The sequence below is a fragment of the Temnothorax longispinosus genome, chromosome 5 (genome assembly GCF_030848805.1).
Source record: "Temnothorax longispinosus isolate EJ_2023e chromosome 5, Tlon_JGU_v1, whole genome shotgun sequence".
Classification (NCBI taxonomy): domain Eukaryota; kingdom Metazoa; phylum Arthropoda; class Insecta; order Hymenoptera; family Formicidae; genus Temnothorax; species Temnothorax longispinosus.
In genome coordinates, this window is record NC_092362.1 from 10,780,232 (window position 1) to 10,802,369 (window position 22,138).

General features: G+C 35.9%; 1 protein-coding gene across 3 annotated transcripts in view; it reads right to left on the minus strand.

Annotated features, from left to right (window-relative positions):
• The window catches only part of Ack (activated Cdc42 kinase), a 68,963-nt gene that overhangs the window by 15,621 nt on the left and 31,204 nt on the right, over positions 1-22,138 (minus strand). For all 3 annotated transcript variants that reach the window (XM_071777368.1, XM_071777369.1, XM_071777371.1), the window contains 2 exons: positions 15,092-16,780; positions 13,745-14,415 (listed from right to left, as the gene is read on the minus strand). In XM_071777368.1, the coding sequence (XP_071633469.1) occupies positions 13,745-14,415; positions 15,092-16,780 (2,360 nt within the window). The remainder of the gene's footprint in view (positions 1-13,744; positions 14,416-15,091; positions 16,781-22,138) is intronic.

Genomic DNA, 22,138 nt, shown 5'->3' on the forward strand with positions numbered 1-22,138 from the left:
GTAACGATCAGAGAGGACTCGGGTAACGATACATGGGTTCGTATCCATGCTATGGTTCGTGTCCGAACTACTCAGATGGAGGGGATATGCTGGTCGCGCAAGCCTTTCCTCTGTCCGTGTACACTAGGCCCTCGGCAAGCTTCGAGCGGGGAGAGAAGGGTAGACATACGATCTGCTGTCTCTCTTGAGCTGTGACGTTGCCGCTTTGCACGGGCCGGCTTGCCGGCTATACCACGATGCCACGCATTTCGGGTATCGCGTCTCGTGTCTCGCCGAGTGCCGAGTCTCGAGTTGACAAATCGACGATACGCTATACCCGCTATATACGTTACATTTGCTTGTATACAAATTTTAATTTTTATATTTATAATTAAATAAATAAATAAATATATATATATATATATATATTTGAAATTTATAAATATATACACATTGCAAATATAATTAATTAAATAAATATTTATAAACATAAAAACTAAAATTCGTAAATGTAATGTATAGAAATCACCGTTCTATGCTTTTCTATCTAAAAAAGTCTTACATTAAAAACCTTTACTTTGCATAATAAATTTTAAATTTAATATTTAAATGTATACCAATAATTATATTATTAACTATATTGAAAAAAAAATGGTAGTTTATAATATTTCTTGCACTCTTATTAAATTTATTTTACCTATGCATGTTCAAAAGCGACCAAATTACGAGCAACAACAGAAGGATAATTGGATAAAAATAAAAACACTTTCTTAAATAAACAATACACATGGGTAACAGTGAGTTCTATTATAATTCTCGTATAGTTTTGAACGTGTTCTAACGTTTATTTCTAAAGAGTTCTGACGATAAGCATTATTTATTCATATTTTAAATAATTTTTATCGCCCAAGAAAGACGCATTTACGGCTATGTGGGTGAGACGCTGTAGAAAATCTCGGAGTTCTGGCTTATATAAAATATTTTTCGTACAGTTCTAAGCATACTAAAACAATTTCTAAAGAGTACCGGGCATTGGCAATGTTGTATAATTTTTAAATAAATTAATAACGCACGAAAGTCAGGAATTTATCGAGAATAGGGTCTTTCTCGAGCGATAAGAATTATTTAAAAAATGAATAAATAATGCTTATTGCCAGAATAAAATGGGACAACGTTAGAATACGTTCAGAACTACACGAGAATTATAGCAGAACTCACAGAACTGCCGAAATACGGCCAGCGTCTCACCTTATTTTCGATAAATTCCTGATTTTTGAGCGGTATTAATTTATTTAAAAATTATACAATGTAGCTAGTGTTTGCTAAAGTTAATAAACATATATATACAACGTAGCTAGTGGCAGGAACTCTTTAGAAAATGCTTTAGTATGCTCAGAACTATACGAAAAATATTTTATATAAGCCAAAACTCCGAGATTTCGCACAGCGTCTCATCTTCTTCTGTCATGATTACTTTTCGATTAATATTAATTTTTTTAAATATAACACAAAGATTCTAACGCTCGGAACTCTTTAGAAAATGTTTCAATATGCTCAAAACCACTCGAAAAATATTTTACATAAACCGGGACTCCGAGATTTCAACTGGCGTCTCAACCGGTATACTCGATGCATTGTAATTTTTTTTAGTACCTTATAATTAATTTTTTTGCTTTTATATGGCAGAACTCTTTATAGAACTGTTATAGAACTATAGATCTTGCAAAATCTGATGAGATACAGTGGTGGAACTTGTGTAGGACAAAATTAGACGCTGCGTGAACATAGCGTCTCAGTTTGTACTGACGCGTTTTTTGAAAGAAGCCAGAACTCTCAATAATTTGTGAGTTTCTGCAAAACGAGACGATAGCTTCACACACACGTTAGGAAGAGAATGTATAAAGAATTATTAACGGAGATATTTTAATTTAAAAGATCATTAAAATATATATTTTTCAGGAATGTTTTATAGGGAAACGAAGAAAGTGAATAACGTTAAACTTTGCATGTTTTCTTCACTTTATTTTAAAAATTTATTTTTATTTTTTAAGTAACAAAAATGCTCTTTTTTCTGTTATATCCTGGTCACTATAAATGACAGACGATGTAAATAATTCCAGCTGTTTTAGGTATCTGAAACGCAAAAAGCTAAAATTTTCTTATTCTGCAGGAAAAGTATGGCTATCGTCTGAACTAGAACTAAATCAATATTTCCATTCTGAGCGGTTTTTTTATTTAAAATATTATAACTTTTTTCAAAATTTTATTAGTATTTTATTAAAAGAAAATGTTTATTCTACTTCAGACGATAATTAACCCATATCACTTATTCTGAATAAGAAAATTTTTGGTTTTTACGTTTCTGACACCTGTCGATTTAAGCTGCTTTAACTGTTATTCTATTCACTGGCGAAATAAATTTATTATTCTGATTTTTAATAATATAAGAGAAATAAGACCGTTTTATGACCGTTATACAATCAATCAATATTAAATAAGCCGTGTACGATCCGAGCTTGGATCTTAATAGCCTAATAATGTTTTTTATGTATAATTACACGTATATTTTTTCCAATCTTAATAAATTGCGCGCTGACTAACTTGTCAGACTTACAACACAGCTCCTGTTGGAGTAGTAAATTCTTTACTATTATTTAAATCGATTTAATTAGAGGGGTGTGAGGGGATTTTATTAATCCAATAGGAGCTGTGTTGTAAGTCTGACAAGTTAGTCGGCGCGTAGTTGATTAAAGTTGGAAAAATATGTAAATATAGTATACAAAATATATTATTAGGCTACTATAAAATCTAAGGTCAGATCGTAAATAGTTTATTTAGTATTGATTAATAATATTTTTGATAAAAAAGCCGCCTAGAACCTAGAATGGAAATATTGGTTTAGTTCTAGTTCAGACTATAGCCACATATACTTCTTCTGAATAAGAAAATTTTAGCTTTTTGCGTTTCAGATACCTAGAACAGCTAGAATTATTTACACCGTCTGTCATTTATGGTGACTTGGATATAACAGAAAAGAAGAGCATTTTTGTTACTTAAAAAATAAAAATAAATTTTTAAAATAAGGTGAACAGAACATGCAAAGTTTAACGTTATTCACTTTCTTCGTTTCCCTATAAAAAGTTCCTGAAAAATATATATTTTAAAGATCTTTTGAATCAGAATACCTCCGCTAATAATTCTTTACATTCTCTTCCTGACAGAAGAGATTTTACCACTTCTCAATATAAATATAAATTTATCTTGTTATGGTTTTATTCGATTATTCCGGCGTTTTTATATTTGTGATTTAATTAGATTATTGTTTACTTTGTTTATATTATTAGATGATTGTTTAATGTTTTAGTCTAGACTAATGTTTAATGTTTTTGTATGTAAACTTGAACATTAATTATCATGTTTTTTTATATTTATCTTCTTCTATCGTAGTAATCCGTTCCGAAGAAGACTAAGTACAGTCGAAACGTTAAGCATGTGTATTGTTTATTTAAGAAATTGTTTTTATTTTAATTCAATATCTCTCTGTTGTTGCTCCTGGCCGCTTATAAACATTAATAGCTAAATGTCTGTGAAGTTGGCCCCCTTTTTTCAAAATTCGGAAATTTTTATTAGAGTTCTGGATTCCCCAGAAAGAGTTCTAGAGTTCTCTGTAGTTTTTAAAGAGAGTTCCGTCATTTAAAGTGGTGAAAACACCATTTTAAAAATAAGGGGGCTAACTTCACGGCGCCCCCCCATTTTTGAAAAAATAAATTTTTTATGGTAGTTCCGGATAGATTTCGATGAGTTCTAGAGTTCCCTATAGGTTTTAAAAAGAGTTCCGTTCAAATAAGCCCAAAAATCAATGTCAAAGTTAAACAAAAAATTTCCACTTTTTTTTAAATCAATTTTTTATGGTAGATTCAGAAAGATTTCGACGAGTACTAGAGTTCCCTATAGGTTTTATAACGCTCCGACCAATATTTCAAAAGTTACAGGCCCTCAAAGTACCGCACCTCGAAAATATTCTAAGTCCCGAGAGGTAATTTTTTTTTCAGAAATTGGCAGTTCTCGCTGGAGTTCTGGTGGCCCCCGAGGAGTTCTATCGAAAACTATTAGGGTCCAAAGCGCTCCGACCAATATTTCAAAAGTTACAGCCCTTCAAAGTACCGCGCCTAAAATTAAAAAATTATTTTACCGAAGTTCTCGCGGGAGTTCTGGTGGCCCCCCGAGGAATTCTATCGAAAACTATAAAGGTCCGAAACGCTCCGATCAATATTTCAAAAGTTACAGCCCCTCAAAGTACCACGCCTAAAATTAAAAAATTATTTTACCGGAGTTCTCGCGGGAGTTCTGGTGGCCCCCCGAGAAATTCCATCGAAAACTATAAAGGTCCGAAACGCTCCGACCAATATTTCAAAAGTTAGAGCCCCTCAAAGTACCGCAACTCGAAAATATTCTAAGTCCCGAGGGTTAATTTTTTTTCCGAAATCGGCAGTTTTCGCGGGAGTTCTGGTAGCCCCCCGAGGAGTTCTATCGAAAACTATTAGGGTCCGAAGCGCTCCGACCAATATTTCAAAAGTTACAGCCCTTCAAAGTATCGCGCCCAAAATTAAAAAATTATTTTACCGGAGTTCTTGCGGGAGTTCTGGTGGCTCCCCGAGGAGTTTTATCGAAAACTATTAAGGTTCAAAGCGCTTCGACCAATTTAAAAAAATTAGCCCTCGGGACTTAGATTATTTTCGAGTTGCGGTACTTTGAGAAGCTGTAACTTTTGAAATATTGGTCAGAGCGTTTCGGACCCTTATAGTTTTCGATAGAACTCCTCGGGGGGCCACCAGAACTCCCGCGAGAACTCCGGTAAAATAATTTTTTAATTTTAGGCGCGGTACTTTGAAGGGCTGTAACTTTTGAAACATTGGTCGGAGCGCTTCGGACCCTAATAGTTTTCGATAGAACTCCTCGGGGGGCCACCAGAACTCCAGCGAGAACTGCCGATTTCCGAAAAAAAAATTACTCCTCGGGGCTTAGAATATTTTCGAGGTGCGGTACTTTGAGGGCCTGTAACTTTTGAAATATTGGTCGGAGCGCTTTGGACCCTAATAGTTTTCGATAGAACTCCTCGGGGGCCACCAGAACTCCAGCGAGAACTGCCAATTTCTGAAAAAAAAATTACCTCTCGGGACTTAGAATATTTTCGAGGTGCGGTACTTTGAGGGCCTGTAACTTTTGAAATATTGGTCGGAGCGTTATAAAACCTATAGGGAACTCTAGTACTCGTCGAAATCTTTCTGAATCTACCATAAAAAATTTATTTTTTCAAAAATGGGGGGCGCCGTAAAGTTAGCCCCCCCATTTTTAAAATGGTGTTTTCACCACTTTAAATGACGAAACTCTCTTTAAAAACTACAGAGAACTCTAGAACCCTTTCTGGGGAATCCAGAACTCTAATAAAAATTTCCGAATTTTGAAAAAGGGAGGCCAACTTCACAGACATAATAGCTAATATAAATTTAATAAGAGTAAAAAGAACATTATAAACTACTTTTTTTCTCGATATAGTTAATATGTAATTATTGTTATGCATTTAAATATTAAATTTAAATACTATTATGCTAAAGTAAAGGTTTTTAATGTAAGCCTTTTTTTGATATAAGAGCAAATTTGCCAGAACAGGGATTTCTATACATTACATTTACGAATTTTAGTTTTTATGTTTATAAATATTTTTTTAATTAATTATAATTTCAATCTTTATATTTATAAATTTCAAATATATATATATATGTATATATATATATATATATATATATATATATATATATATATATATATACATATACATATATTTATTTATTTATTTATTTATAAATATAAAAATTAAAATTTGTAAATATAAACGTAAATGTAACGTATAGCGCATCGTCGATTTGCCAACGCGAGACTCAGCATTCGGCGAGACGCGAGGAGCGATACCCGAAATGCATGGCATCGTGGCATAGCCGGCGCGTGCTAAGCAGCTACGTCACAGCTCAAGCGAGAAGGAGACAGCAGATCGTATGTCTGCCCTTCTCTCCCCGTTCGAAGCTTGCCGAGTGCCGAGTTAGCTGACTGGCATATCCCCTCCATCTGAGTAATTCGGACACGAACCATAGCCGGACACGAACCATGTGTGTATACCGTTACCGAGCGTAACGACGTAGTTGACGTCCACTTTCTCAGGCGGCGCGTCAGTATACGTCCGCTGGAACGGAATGATCCCGGTGGCCGCTCTCAGGTTTCTCTCTGCTATAACTGTCCTTGTTTAACTATAGTAATCTGTCCTTGTTCGATCGCTGCGCCATCTCTCGCTACACGCAATACTGCTTATCCTATAAACCTGCATGTGCTTTTGCACAAAATAGTAGCAAAAGCTCAAACTTTTTTGTTACGTTATTAATTTTAGTTTTTCATGTACGGTACTCTTTGTTCACATTATACGAATGGCGAGTGTATCTTATTTTGTACATACAAACTGTACAACTCCTGTATTAAGCAAACGTTTACGGTAGGTGACAGCTCAAAAATGTATTTTTTTAATTTTTTTGATTTTTGTCTTGAAATCAACACTCGCGCGATGTGTTTTCGTGCATATTTCAATTGTGTATAAATTTTTTTAAGTTCTGTGCAGTCTACTCAAAGTTGGAGCTCTCCCTGCAATTGTCGGTAATTTGGATCAGTTTAGGATCTGTACTATTCGTGGGTTCCGAGAAAGGTGGTTGTTTTGAGTATATAGGCGAACGTTATAGAGCGGTGCAACAAAACACGTATGGATTCATCAGTGACAGGCTCAAGAAAACTAGTCATAGCAGTAAATTTCGCTGCTTTAAAAAAAAAAACCATAATTAATACCCATCTCCATACGCTTCTAGATGGGTGTAAATGCATTGCATTTGTACGAGTAAACGAAAAAATATTCGATGTATGCTCGAGAGAAAACTCTAGCGACAACGCTGTCACTCTGGGTTAACCGACACATCGTGTGTTTTATATCGATTTATACTGATTTTATGCCGATTTGTGACCACGGCTTCAAATTACTTGCTTACTTACTTATTCAATTATTGAGTAATTTCTTTATAAAATACAATATACCACTAATTGAACCGAAACGACGATCACTGATCGATATATCCAAAATTAAATCAGGCAGTCACTGATGCATCCATTTACATAGTCTGCAATTTCTCTTTTAATATTTATTAGATTATGTTTAAAACTCGAGTAAAACAAGTTTTTCGATACAAAAATGATTAATCTTGAGTTCGGTATAATTGCTTCTTGATTGGAATCACTTTGAAGTATTTTCCTCTCTTATTGGGATCTGACATTCGTCGCCATGACATCTAGTGGTCGAAAGTGAAAGCAGTGAATGGTAACAGGGCTCGTGGCATTGTACACTTGACGTGCGGTCATACTGGCTTTGCGTTACTGGGCTTTGTATTTTTATTAATATGGAATTTTCTCCGCATTGTAAATTTACGAGCAGAATTAAGTGTTCAGTTCGCGGTTGTAAAAGTAAGGTTGATCGTAATTTAAATGTTCGATTTTATCTCTCAAAAATTTAATTTGGCAGTTAGATTTTTTATTTTATTTCACCTAATAAGTAATAGCATTATTAAAATGTTAAACACATGTATCATTTTATATCAACTTTTAAAATAAACTGTATCACATTAACATGTTAACATTAATATAAATATATACTCATTCTTTTAACTTTTTCTATATCTAATGACTTTCTATGTCTTATAACTTTTAACCCTTTTCTGAAAACTTTTGTATATAATCTTTTATATAACCTTTAATCATTTCTATATCTTATAACTTTTAACTCTTTTATAATCCTATGACTTAATGTTTTCATTAGCATCTTTTATTGAACTTTTAGTTCTTAAACAGATTTCACGCAACATAATGCCATAGTATACTTTTTTAAATTCTTTTAACATTGTGGTAAGAAATATTTTATTTTGATTTATCCTTAGTTCATTTCTTCGATTACCCTTTAATAAACAAATTGTTATCAAAAGTAGAATATATCACAAACAAAGTTGACTTTAAATTGAGCACTGCCATTCCTAATTGCACCTGTCCATAATATTAATGTTTTTCTTTCAAATCGGACCGTGCGAGGGACCATTGGAGAGGCCCGTCATCCTTCTCTCCTTACCTCCCCTTTTGATCTGTCTTACGCCTCGTACGCGATTAATGAATAAAAAGACGTGACAGTGTATAGACAGTACACATATAGGCGGGAGAGGGACTACGTCCCTCCCCCGCAGGCAGGGGGTGGGGGTAGACCTCGTTTCGCGTGAAAAATTGGGTAAAGCAAAGAATACTTTGTATTTATACTTTTTAAATTATAAAATTGTATATATACTTTTCAATATACTAACTATTCTCTGCTTTAACAAATTGTTTCTGTTACAGATATTAAGAATTTCCACATAAAGCAAGAAAAGAAGAAAAAATGGGTTTTTAACTTTCCACGCAAATCGAGGTCCACTCCCGCCTACATGTGTACTGTCTATATACACATGCCAGCAAATAACTTCCTTTAGCACTGACACAAACTGACAAATCTTTTCAAACTCTTTCATTAATTTTTTTTTAACAAACAATGACCGAGGGCTAAAACCTTCTAAATGTTACTCATAAGAGTGATCTTGACAACATATGTCAAGGTCAAGATCATCGGAGGGTGGTCCCCTATACTGCATAATTACCCGATTTTAAAGAAAAAAGTTCCTAAGAACATGGGTCCAGAAATGCTCTCCTGCAGGTTATGGAACTTCAAAGTTACAGAAAAATAAAACTTTGTTTATAGAAACTTTTTCTTTTAAAATTGTCCAAGAAATCATTTCTTGGACAGTTTTAAAGAAAAAAGTAATGTCCAAGGAATTTTCGACATTACTTAGGAAACACCCTGTATATAGATAAAATCGTTGCGTACATGTACGAAACTGCAGTTTCTTCTTTCTTCATTGCATTATTGCAAGTGTTTCAAAAATTGTGCGAATTTTGTGTTATATATCCTACACAACGAATGCTGATGGCTTTCGTTCGTAGTTATGCCATATTTTGCGGTCAAAAACACACGCACACATGCGCGCGCGTGCAAGCACATGTATTATACAGGATGTTTCAGAACTCTAGGTCCATAAATTAAGGGTGTTATTAAAGTCATTTAGAGTTGAAATTGTTTAATAAATATATGCCCATAAATATTTCCTAACAGAACTATATAACCATTGAAAATTCATGTAAATATTTGAAACATTTAGCAAGACTTTGTATTGAATCTGCAGGAGATAATTTTGAACAAAATTTGTAATACATTTGTAAATGAACAAGTTAAATTAAATATCTTTTTTCTTTTCTTTTCAAATATTTACATCAACTTTCAATGGTTGTAGTTCTGTTAGGAAGCATTTACGGACATACGTTTATTAAACAATTTAAACTCTAAATGACTTCAATAACACACTCTTAATGTATGGACTTCGAGCCATGAGACACCCTGTGTGTATAAAAGGTCAATCAAAAACATATACAAGGTGTTCGATTGATGTAAAAAATCGCATAATCCACATGAAAAACTGAAAGGACATTCGGCAATTCAAAAATTCAAAAAATCTAAAACTTTGCATAATAATAGAATAGTAGGACCTAATAACAAAATAATTTTTTATTGAGGTTAAAAAATGGTTTTAGGGGTGTAAACACTCCCTTGAAAATAACCAGTTTTTACATTCTTAAGCGAATATTATTGAAACAAAAAAAGATTTTTCCACTCTTAAAAAAGGCGTGTTAAGTCGATAGTCGAATTTATTGTTGCCTTTTTACCGCGATGCTGATTGGTTATCTTGATTGATTGCCGCGCCGCGCAGCGCGTGTCTGTGAACGGTTGTTATCTTGAAACCTGATAACGTTTGAGAATATTGTAAAGAGGCTGCATATACCTATACGCACGTGTGCGCTCAGTGCAGACAGTGTGTGCAAATTGAAAAGTGTCAAAAAAGAGAAAGAAAGAGAAGGAGAGAGGGAGAAAAAGTGAGAGGTAAACCTTAAACTAATAATTAAACTTATATTGTGCGTAACTCATTTACAATGAAGATGATAACGTGTTTGTTCATAATTTTTTCATTCTTTGTGATTGGATATTACAAAGTTAAAGATGATGAACAAGAGAAAAAGAACGAGACAAAGAAAAAAAGAGAGAAAGATGGAGGAAAAGAGAAGGAAATAAGTTTTAAAAAAATAATTAAACTTATATTGTGCGTAAATCGTCGACGATAAAGATGGTGATAGTAATTGTGTGTGTTAGCAATTTTTTTGTTCTCCGTGATTAGATATGACAAAGATAAAGATGACAAACGAAAGGAAAAAAAGAAAAGTCTAGAAAGACAAAGAAAAAGAAAAAAAGGAAACAGAGAGAAAGAGAGAGAAAGATGGGTAGAGAGGGGGAGAGAGGGGGGAGAGAAAAAATAAGAAGAAAGTAAGCCTTAAAATAATAATTAAACTTATATTGTGTGCAATTTGTCTACGATGAAGATGATGATATCGTGTTTGTTTGTAATTTTGTTATTCTTTGCGATTAGATATTGCATATATAATTAAAGATAATGAACAAGAGGTAAAGAAAGAGACAGCGAAAGAAAGAGAAAAAGAGAGAAAAATAGATAGAGAGGCAGGTGTGTAACTCGTCGACGATTAAGGGCCAGTTCCACAAACGTCGGTTAACTCTTAACCTCCAGGTTAACTTATCCTTTGTTTCTTTCTAACGTCCCCCTTATGCCCATTTCTACCAATGTAGATTAACATCTAATCTCGGTTCAACTTACTTTCTATCTTTTTCTAACTTTTAGAACTAGGAAAAGATGACAGGCAAGTTAAACCAAGATCAAAATTAACCTGCGTTGACAGAAATGGACATTAGAAAGAGACAAAGAGTAAGTTAACCTAAGGTTAAGAGTTAACCGACGTTTGTGGAACTGGCCCTAAGTTGGTGATAACATGTTTCTTCGTAATGATTTTTCTCCGTGATTAGATGTGATGATAAAGTTAAAGATGACGGACAAGAGGAGACAGGAGACAGCAGGAGACAGAAAAACAGAGGGAAAGAAAGAAAGCGAGAGAGAGAGAGAGAGAGAGGAGAGAGAGAGAGAGAGAGGGAGGGAGAGAGAGAGAGATTGGAGGGAGGAGGAGGGAGGGAGGGAAGGAGAGAGGGAGTGAGGGAGGGGAGGAAAGAGGGAGGAGGGAGGGAGGAGAGGGAGGGAGGAGTAGGGAGGGAGGGAGGGAGGGAGAGAGAGAGGAGAGAGAGAGAGAGAGAGCGAGGAGAGAGAGAGAGAGAGAGAGAGATAGATAGAGAGAGAAGAGAGAGGAAAAGAGGTAAGCCTTAAAATAATAATTAAACTTATATTGTGCGTAATTCGTCGCCGATGAAAATGGTGATAGCGTGTGTGTTCGTAATTTCTTCGTTTTCCATGATTGGATATGACAAAGTTAAAGATGACAACTAAAAGAAAAAGAAGAAAAGTCGAGAGAGACAGAGAGAAAGAAAAAGAAAGAAACAGAGAACGAGAGAGAGAGAGAGAGAGAGAGAAAGAGAGAGAGAGAGGCGGGGCCGAAGAGTTAAGAATTCACTTTCGTAATCAAAGAGATAAGAAGCATGTTAAAAATTTTGTATATAAAAATTGTACGTATTTTTTTGAGGTTTTTAATTACGGCTATAATGAAAAGTAAGACCATTATACGAGCATTAATAGATGTTACGGAAAATTCATATCTAATTTTTATATGTTTTTAATTAATTATTCAAAGTGTATTTATATCGTTGCAAAAAACATGAAATTAATTAAAATAAAGATTTTTCTGTACAAAGTCATTTGAAAGTCATGTTGTTATGTATATACCGTTAAATTTTTCTTAATGTGTTATTATTAAAGAGCAATAGCGTTGCAAATATTGTTTTGTGTAATGATATAGAAAAAAAGCTAAATGGCGCGCGCGTAGCGCGCGCTTGTAATGTTCTAGTAATATAAAAAATAGTTTAAACAAAAGTTTCTCTGCGTTGTAAATCTACGAGCAGAATTAAGTGTTCAGTTTGTGGTTGTAAAAGTAAGGTTGATCGTAATTTAAATGTTTGATTTTATCTCTCGAAAATTTAATTTGGCAGTTGGATTTTTGATATTTTTTATTTTATTTCACATAATGAGTAATAGCAAGTACCTAGTTTATTAAAATGTTAAACACATATATCATCTTATATCAACTTTTAAAATAAACTTTATCACATTAACATGTTAACATTAATATAAATATATACTCATTCTTTTAACTTTTTCTATATCTTATAATTCTATATCTAATGACTTCCTATATCTAACCTTTAGAGGGCGAAAAAAATTTTTTTTTTTACTATTTTTCCCTTATTTAACCCACCAAATTTTGCCTAAAAACATCAAATAGTTTGTGTTATTTGGATGGTCGATATTTCGACCACCCCCGCCCTCTAAAGGTTAATAACTTTCTTTAAATATCTTATAACTTTTAACCCTTTTCTATTTCTGAAAACTTTTGTGTATAATCTTTTATATAATCTTGTAATCATTTCTATATTTTATAACTTTTAACTCTTTTATAATCCTATGATTCAATGTTTTCACTAGCATTTTTTATTGAACTTTCAGTTCTTAAACAGATTTTATGCAACATAATGCATAGTATACTTTTTTAAATTCTTTTAACATTGTAATAAGAAATATTTCATTTCGATTCAATAAGAATAAATAAATTTTTACCAAAAGTAGAATATATCACAAACAAAGTTAACTTTAAATTGAGCACTGCCATTTCTAATTGCACCTAGCTGTCCATAATATCGATACTTTTCTTTCAAATAAATATTTTCTTTATCTTTAATTAAACTTTCCCCCCCTAAAATAAAATTTATTAATATATAACGTCTTTCCGATATGAATTCGATGATTGATAAAAAAAAAGTGCTGTGTGAATCCGACAAACTAAGTTGGCTCACAGTTTTTCAATGTTCATATCGCAAAGACGTTATATATTGCCAGTTACGGTCGCTTTAAAGAAATTACTTGAATTGTTATTCTATACTGGCAAAAGAAATTTATTATTCTGTTTTAAAATATATATTTACTGATCTTATCAGTGTGGTCTTGGGTGGCGTCGCCAAGGGCAGGACAAGGTCACCTCAAATTTTTTAAATGGAATTCCCCATATTGTAGTATATCGTTTAAAAGAACAAAAAATAAGAACAATTTTGGCCCAAACCAGAGGTCGATACGTTGATCTGTTCGAGAGTTATTTAGAGTCAAAGTTCGAAAAAGCCAATTTTTGATCTTAAATAACTCCCGAACGCGTCAACATATCGACCTCTGGTTCGCGCCAAAATTTTTCTTATTTTATGTCCTTTCAAACAATATACTACAACATAGGGGGTCGCATTTAAAAAATTTGAAGTGACCTTATCCTGACCTTGGCGACGACACCTAAAATCACACTGATAAGATCAGTAAATAGATCTTTTTAAATCCTACAACTTTGTATAAAACACTTTTCTTGAAAATGCGTAGTTTTCTTTTAAAAAATGCCTGATACGAACGCTCTGATACACCCTGTATATATATGTTTTTGATTGGTTAGTGCAAATATCCTCACGAAGATAAATCAATTTACAGAAAACTTTCGAGATACATACCTCATGAGACTCTCCAGTTTGGCCTGCCTGTCCTTCGCAATTTGCTTGGCGGCTTGATTCGTATCCCAACCGGTTGCCTGCAGCGCGGCTAATACTTCTTGTTGCGACGCATCCACGGTGTCTTTCTGCACTTTCATGACTTTGCTCGCTCTAAACTCATCGCTCAGTGACATCACCAATTGCTGAGAAGCTGCGGTGAGCGGTGGACTAGTGCCGACTGAGTGCAGATTAACCTGCAATAGATTCGTCTTGGCAGCAACAAAGTCATTCAATGTCGCCGATGCATTTTTAGTTGATGTAGAAGCTTCAGCTTGCAGTAGATTACAGGGTCCACTTAAGTTGCATTTGGCTGCGGGATAATGACTCTGCACGTAACCGTTTTGGCCAGATTTAAATGGACTCTGGGTCGTAGAAGGAGGAGGAGGAGGAGGGTTATAAATCGGTGGCTGTTTCAGATAAGGACTAAAGTCGCAAGTGTGTCCTGGAGTAGGCTGATTCTTGCCGGTAATACTCTTCTGTTGCTGTTGGCTGCTAGCAGTTTCCTGAGTATAATTTTGGCTGGGCTTGCTGCTCAGATTATTTGAATAGTAATTTCGGAGAATGTTCTGCCGAACAGTTTTATTGTAAAGTGTATTAAATTCATTCTGAGACAGCTGCTCTAGATTAGGAACCTGTAAAATAATTACAATTATAAGATTTATTAATTTTTATATTTTAAATCCTAAAGTTTGTTAAAAATAAACTTGGTAAGCGTTATTATTTTTACATTATCATCATTATTATTGTGTACCAAAGAACAAAAACATTCAATTTCGACATCTAAAATGTCTCTGTTATATGTACATTTATCAAGAAATCTATTTAAAAAAATTTCAAAGTTCTAATAAAAAATATGACAAAATTTTTACAATATGTTTTTTCTAATTAACATCACACCTGTGTTTTTTTAAACAAAAATATAATTTTTTTAAAAGAATATACAGTCATATAATCTGTACAAATGCATATATGTATATTATATATATATATATATATATATATATATATATATATATATATATATATGCGAGCAAGCACACACAAGTGCAAATATACGAACCATTTTTGTGAAGGAGACTTTCAAATTCCAATAATTCAGAAACTAATCATAGAAAGTTGATAAAATTGCAAACTTTTCATATAAGAAACACAAAAATTACAATATTAAAAATTTAAGCAAATTGATCGAAAACTTTTTTTCATATGAATCATGCGGCGTCCTTCTTGTTAATAACAAAAAACTTGTAGCAAATATTATATTTCTCTTCTGTAAAACTCTGTAAAATTTTTATTTAAAATATTACATACCGTTTGTTTTAATTCAGCATATACTTGTTCAGATAAAAATGTAGCGGGCTTTAAATGTTGGGATTGCTGCAAATCGTTCTGTATATGAGTGATTCCGTGAGTGTTACTTGAGCTGGACAATATTGGCACGTTTTGAAGACAGGTTTGGGGCAACGCAAGATCACCCAGATGAGGAATTGGCACCACGCTCGATAAGTAATTTTGACTTGATGACGAATAGATCTGCGCCTGATTGGAAGCAGCCTTGGAAATATTGCAATGTCCGTGCTGGGAGAATTCGCTCACGCTCTTGTCGGAAACATGATTGGCAGTCGTTTGAAGTAGATTAAAACCGATATTATGAAGATAATTCTGACTCCCATCAGTTAACGAGCAAGCCTGGGTTTGATTCACTTTAGAAACATTGGCTGCATCGCACTGAGGATAATTCCTGGCATTAGAGATGCTACTAATGACAGTTTGTCGCAAATTGACATCTTGGTCAACGCCCAATGAATTTTGAAGATAACTTTGGTTGTTTGACGAACAGACTTGTATTTGGTTAAACGCGGTCTTGGCGACATTGCAAGGTCCGTGTTGAGTCTCGTTCATGTTGTCGGTAATATTATCGGAGGGTCCTTCAAGCAGATTGATATTATCCTGATTGACGTGCAACATGTTTTGAGGATAATTCTGATTTGACACACAATCTTGTGTCTGTATAAAAGTAGCCTTGGTAACATTGCAAGAACCATACTGATTTTGATCGTTTATATCACTACCGGAAGCATTGCCAGTGATTTCTTGAACCTGATTATTAACGCTCGCTTGGGACACCGAGTCGGACATTAACATCTGGTTAGCAGCCGAACTGACCAGACAAACATTTGGCTGTTGGGATAGAGTTTGTGTTTGCTGCCAAATTTGGTTCACTATAGCCTCAGTGGCCAATTCTGACACAGATTGGTCATTATGGAGTCGCGGTCTTTGAACATTTATGCTCTTCAGCTGCCAGGAGTTCTGCACTTTGCTAGGTGGCGTTGATGAAGCGTTTGCTCGATCCATTGTCGCAACTGGCGATCTCGGTTTTCCCTGTGGTGGTGGCTTCAATGCCGGAATGATTGACAAAGGCCTAGCAGCATCTTCCATCGTTGAAATTTGCTGCTGAGTAGACGTATTCTGTTGCAGCTTCTCTAACGATGAGCAGTTCAAATAATTCCCGGAAACAATTCCCGGCTGTTGGCGTTTATCGTTGCTAGCGTTCATGTTCTTCGTTGCTTCCTTCTCGCCCAAATGCTTCTCCAACTCGGCCAAAAAAAGCGGATCCAGTTTCTTGACAACAGCGGCAACTTCTTGATGATCGGAATTAACATTCAAAGACAGCTCATTCATGCTCTGCGCGAGCTCGCAATTGGACTTAGGCTTCGGCGGACTCACGTTCGGGCCAAGGGAAGGAGGAAGAGGAGGAGGCGGTGGAGTTGGAATAGCGAACGACGATGTGGGTCTACTGTTAGAAACATTAACATACGTCTGCGAGGTGGAAGTATTTCGCAGATCCTCCGGCCAGGTAGACCAATTCGATCCACATGGGCTGACCTTATCTATTTCGCTATAGTGATTTGCGAAGTCGTTATCTTTCACGTTCACATTCAAATTTAATGGGTCCTGCTGACACCCCTTGTTTAAATTCATCGAGTAATGCCGAGTCTCCTGAAAAAAGAATAACAAAATAAAATAGTATACAGATAGTAATAGTATAAAATACAGGTAACTAAAAATTAATTAATTTATTTTTAGTTATAACTCTTTTCAATTCACTTAAATAAATTATTTTTCAAAAATTTATGCAAATTGTTTAAAAAAAAGTTATTAATTTTTAAATAACTTTAACATAAATTCTGTGAATGTACATACCAATATTTTTAGAAAACCATGTTATTGTTAACCTCATAACATAATGCAAATATAACAATAGTTATGTAACTGTTGTTTTCTTGATTCGTTTGAAAAATTTTTTGCTTTTCTTTCGTTTAGCCAAAAAATAATTATTTCGATAGAAAGTTGATTAGATTACAATCAAGTTCGTGTTACAATCCTTAATGACACTTGCCGTTTTTGCTTTAGAAGGGATGTTTTTTAAGGATTATATCCGCAACAAAAATAGAAATTACTTTGATATAATACATAAAAAAAGCATTTAGCATACGTGATTAATTTATCCAGTTTTGCAATTTTATAAGAGTTATAGAAAGACTCTTTGTCTTACGAAGAAAGCCCCTTAGCAAGTGCAAAAATTAAAATTACTTTGATACCAAAAGCACACAATTAGAGTCCTAGACTAGGTTTATACGGTGCGGACGGTTTGTAATCTGGTTTAATAACTACTGTATACTATCCGATGCAAAATTTTTCTTCTTTTGATCATAATGATCATTTAAATATGAGCTTCTTCGATATTTAAACTACAACTTTTAGTATACAATATACACTGTTAAAAAAAATTAGGGAATTACTTTTCTCTTAAACTTTTGCCCAATTTTTAAACTGTAATTATTACTCAGCGATAAATAATTAACGTAAAAAAGTTTAAATAATGGTTTTACAGGGCAAACTGTCTACTATAAAGTGCTTATGTTTAATTTTTACTCAGGTTAGTACTCAAGAGCGTGGTCAACTTTGAATAAGGATGTATTTGAAATATCCAAAATCTTGAAATTTGCAGTCTTCCACCGCCTAACGCCAAAAAAAAACTGACGAACATAATCATTATTGATACCAAAGTACGGACTCTGCCTTTTCAAATGGAAAAAAAACCAAACCTGTCCTACGCCGATTATTTAGCGAAATATCGCAATTCAAAGTAATCTCTATTTTTTATTATTTCAGCGCGATTTCACCGCCAGCATTTGCATGACCTGATGTGCACCACGGGGAGGTTGCTTGATCGGATTTTGCACATCATGTATGTATGTGTATGTGTATGGAGTGTACATGTATATGTGTGCATAGAGGTTTTTTTTAGTAAGAAGTGTTGCCACCTTTTCGCCGTATCACCTCGCGCAATCTTGATTTCATATTGATACATTTTTTTACATCAGATTGAAGAGGCACTGCGTCAAATTTGGAATAAAATTTCTCAATTTGATGTAAAAAAAAATGCATCAATATGAGATTAAGATTGAGCGACGTAATATGGCGAAGAGGTGATAACACTCTTCTTATTAAAAAAAATTATAAATAAATAAAAATAACAAAATAAAAAACTCTACATGTACACAAACACATGTACATACATTCCATACACATACACATACATACATGATGTGCAAAATCCGACCAAACAACCTTCCCGTGATGCACATCACATTACGCAAAAGCCGGTATCGTGCTAGAATCATAAAAAAACAGGGGTTACTTTAAATTGATATATCTCGCTAAATAATCAGCATAGGGCAGCTTTTTTTCATTTAAAAGGGCAAAGTCCGTACTTTGAGATAGTATCAATGATTATATTCGCTAATTTTTTTGTTAGGCGGAAGACTGCATTCTAAGATTTTGGATATCTTAAATACGTCCTTATTCAAAGCTGATCACGTCTTGAGTATTAACCTGAGTAAAAATTAAACAAAAGCACCTTATAGTAGAGAGTTTGTCCTGTAAAATCCTTTTAAAATTTTTTACGTTAATTCGCTGTTTGTGGCAAAAATAGGCACTTTACTGAGAAAAAGTGATCCCCTAATTTTTTTGAGCAGTGTATATCAAAAATTGTTTCAAATGTTTAGAGTATCGAAATAGATTTGATAACGATAGCGATTGTAAGCGAGCGAATGAGACGATGAGACGGAGCGTTATAGGGAGTAATGGCGACAACCAATGAGCGAGCGAAGGAGTGAGCCGAGATGGCACTAGAGCGTGAGCGTTGGTAAGCGTGTGTGTGTGTAAGAGAGTCAGTGAGTTAGAGAGAGTCAGAGAGTTAGGAAGGTAGAAGGTGCGTGAAAGACGAGAGAGTAACGCGAGATTAACGAGCGAGCGCGAACTAAGAGCGTAGGGCAGAGGCCCGAAACGAGTGTATTTCCAATAAGTGTATTCAGCGTGATTTAATTAAAGACAAAAATGGAAAACCGACCCCTCGTGTGATTATTAATCTCCGAATCGAGAACTCCTACGAGCCACCGACGAACCATCCGCGACAAAGTTTCAAGACCGAGTTGAGATACCGCGAGTCAATAGTACAAGACAGTTAACATTCAGAAGTGGGATTGTTTTCGAAAAATTCGGTGATTAGTGAACGATGGCAACGAAACGAGATTCGGACGATAGCGGAGACGAAACATCTCGATGGGAAGATCTAGAAAATACGATGCGGCCGCGGGACCAAGATGGCGGCGACGGGCGTCGAAAAGCGCGGGAGGACCGTGGTGTTGGCGGGAACGCAGGATTGTTTCCGGAAGTGGTAGTGGAGAGTACGCAACGATCGTATACAAGTGAGTCGAACGACGACTATCAGGACATGGTAACTGTCGATGAAACCCACGATATCGACGGTGCGGCATTAGGTGCGGCGGCGCCATCCACGTCACGATCGGTATTAGACAACGCGCTGCGTACCATCAGACGTGAGGAAGGAGAGAGCACGGAAACCATGTTGGTTCGACTGCTCGCACGTGCGCTTCTAAATGAACAATCGCGTAATGAGCAACCGCGTAATGAAGTGCCGCGTAGCGAAGTGCCGTTATATCATGTGATACCAGACTTGAGTAAGAACATTGAAAACTTTACGGGCGATGGTAAAGGTGTGCGACCCAAGGATTGGATAAATAATATCGAGAGTATGCGGAAAATTCATAAATGGCCGGAGAACTTTGCGTTGAAAACGGCGCGCATGCACTTGCGAGGAGGAGCACGCGATTGGTATCGCGCACGCGCTTCGACTCTAGTAAACTGGGAAGCCTTTAAGTTAGCGTTTAAGGCTACGTTTGTGATACCGGAAAGTACGTCTGATCGATGGCAGAGAATGATCAAAAGAGTGCAGCAAAAAGACGAATCGTTGAGTGCCTACTTTCATGCGAAGACAAAATTATGTGTTGACTTGAGGCTCGAGTTTCGTGACATTAAAGAACAAGTGCTCGATGGATTGTGGTCAAAGGAGTTGTGCATCTCCTTAATGGCGAGAAATCATCTCTCGTTAGATGATTTATTACACGACATAATAGCTAACGAACGGGTGTTGACTCAACGCACCACGAGAATACGAGCCGGTAAGGATCCAGGAAAACCGAAGCAGCAGGGAACTTCGACATCGAAGATAACAAGTACGAGTAAGGAGAGTAAGCAGGGACCGTCTACGAGCCCTTCTACAACGGCCAATCCGGATAAACGTCCTCCAGTGACGAATGACGAGGGACAGCCGAAATGCTATAATTGCAAAGCGTTCAGACATATCGCACGTGACTGCCCAGAAGAGCCACGCGAGTTAATATGCAAACAGTGTAAGAAGAAGGGACATACGCAACGTCATTACCCTGACGTTAAGCCGACGAGTAAAGCGGAAGTGAACACGATAAACGAAGCGAGTAATAATACAATCGGTAAATATATAAAGTTAGTGAAAATCAATGGACGACAAATGCGAGCTTTGATTGATCCGGGTAGCTCAGATTGTACAGTGAAGGCGACGAGAGTTTTAATCGAGCGGTTCGAAGTGATACCGGTGCAGTCCGATCTGAAAGGGTTTGGACCGGCACATTACGTGGTGACATTGCCGGGACTTGTGCGAGCTGAAATAGACGTTGACAATGTGGTAGTACCGGACATACTAGTGCGAGTAGTGCCGGATGACACGCAGAGTTATGACGCGATTATTGGACGTTCGTTTACCGAACAACCGTATGTTGAATATCGAAAAAGCGGTGACGAATTAACCTTCACGAAACGGGAGGACGCATATCTGACCGTTATCGAACCGAGTGAGACCGCGAGTACGACGATGGACGCTATTGTACCGACTGACGTCATAGCACCGTCTTCGATGCAACTTATTGACACAATATCAGATAACAAACATTATGAGTTCGCGGTATTGAACATGGGAGTTACTCCTAAGACCGTGACCAAGGGACAATGTGTTGAACGAGGCGACGTTTCACGTTTGCCAACGATTCCGAGAGGGACGGCGAAGAAACCCATCACACGCCAAGATTTGATCATCGGTGAAGATCAACCGAAAGAAGTGATAGAAGAATTGGTCTCCATAATGAACGAGTACCGTGACTGCGTTGCAATGAATTTGTCAGAGTTAGGTTTAGCGACGAACATTGTTATGGACATTAAAGAAATACCAGGTAGTAAACCGGTAGTGTCAAAACCATACCGAGCTAGCAATTCTGAGCGAGAGGGAATAAGTCGAATTATTCGAGAGTGGCACGAAGCGGGAATAGTGCGGGACACAGATTCCCCTTACGCGAGTCCTGTATTATTGGTACGTAAGAAAAATGGTGAATCACGTCTTGTTGTAGATTTCCGTAAACTTAACCGACAAACTGTACGAGTGCCTTTTCCTATGCCTAATCCGGATGATCACTTAGAACAAGTTAGAGATTGTAAACTTTTTATTACTTTAGATCTAGCGCATGGGTATTTACAAGTTCCGTTGACCGAGGAAGCAATGCCAAAAACTGCGATCATTACGCCAGACGAAACTGTAGAGTGTACGCGAATGATTTTTGGGTTGTTAAATGGGCCTGCGTATTTCACTAAAACGATGGATAAGTCAGTAGGACTACTACGAAAACGGGTGATATTATATTATCTAGACGATATATTTATACCAGGTCGCAATTGGACAGACTTACGTGAAAGATTAGTGTTGACACTAAAAGCATTGCGTGAGGCAGGATTGACTATTAAATTAAGTAAATGTAGGTTCCTCCAGAAACGAGTTAGTTATCTAGGGTTTGAGATATCGAACAAGGGAATTGAGCCAGGAGAGTCGAAGGTGAAAGCGATAATAGGATATCCGACACCGACTAACGTGCATGAGACGCGACAATTTATTGGCATGGCCAGCTT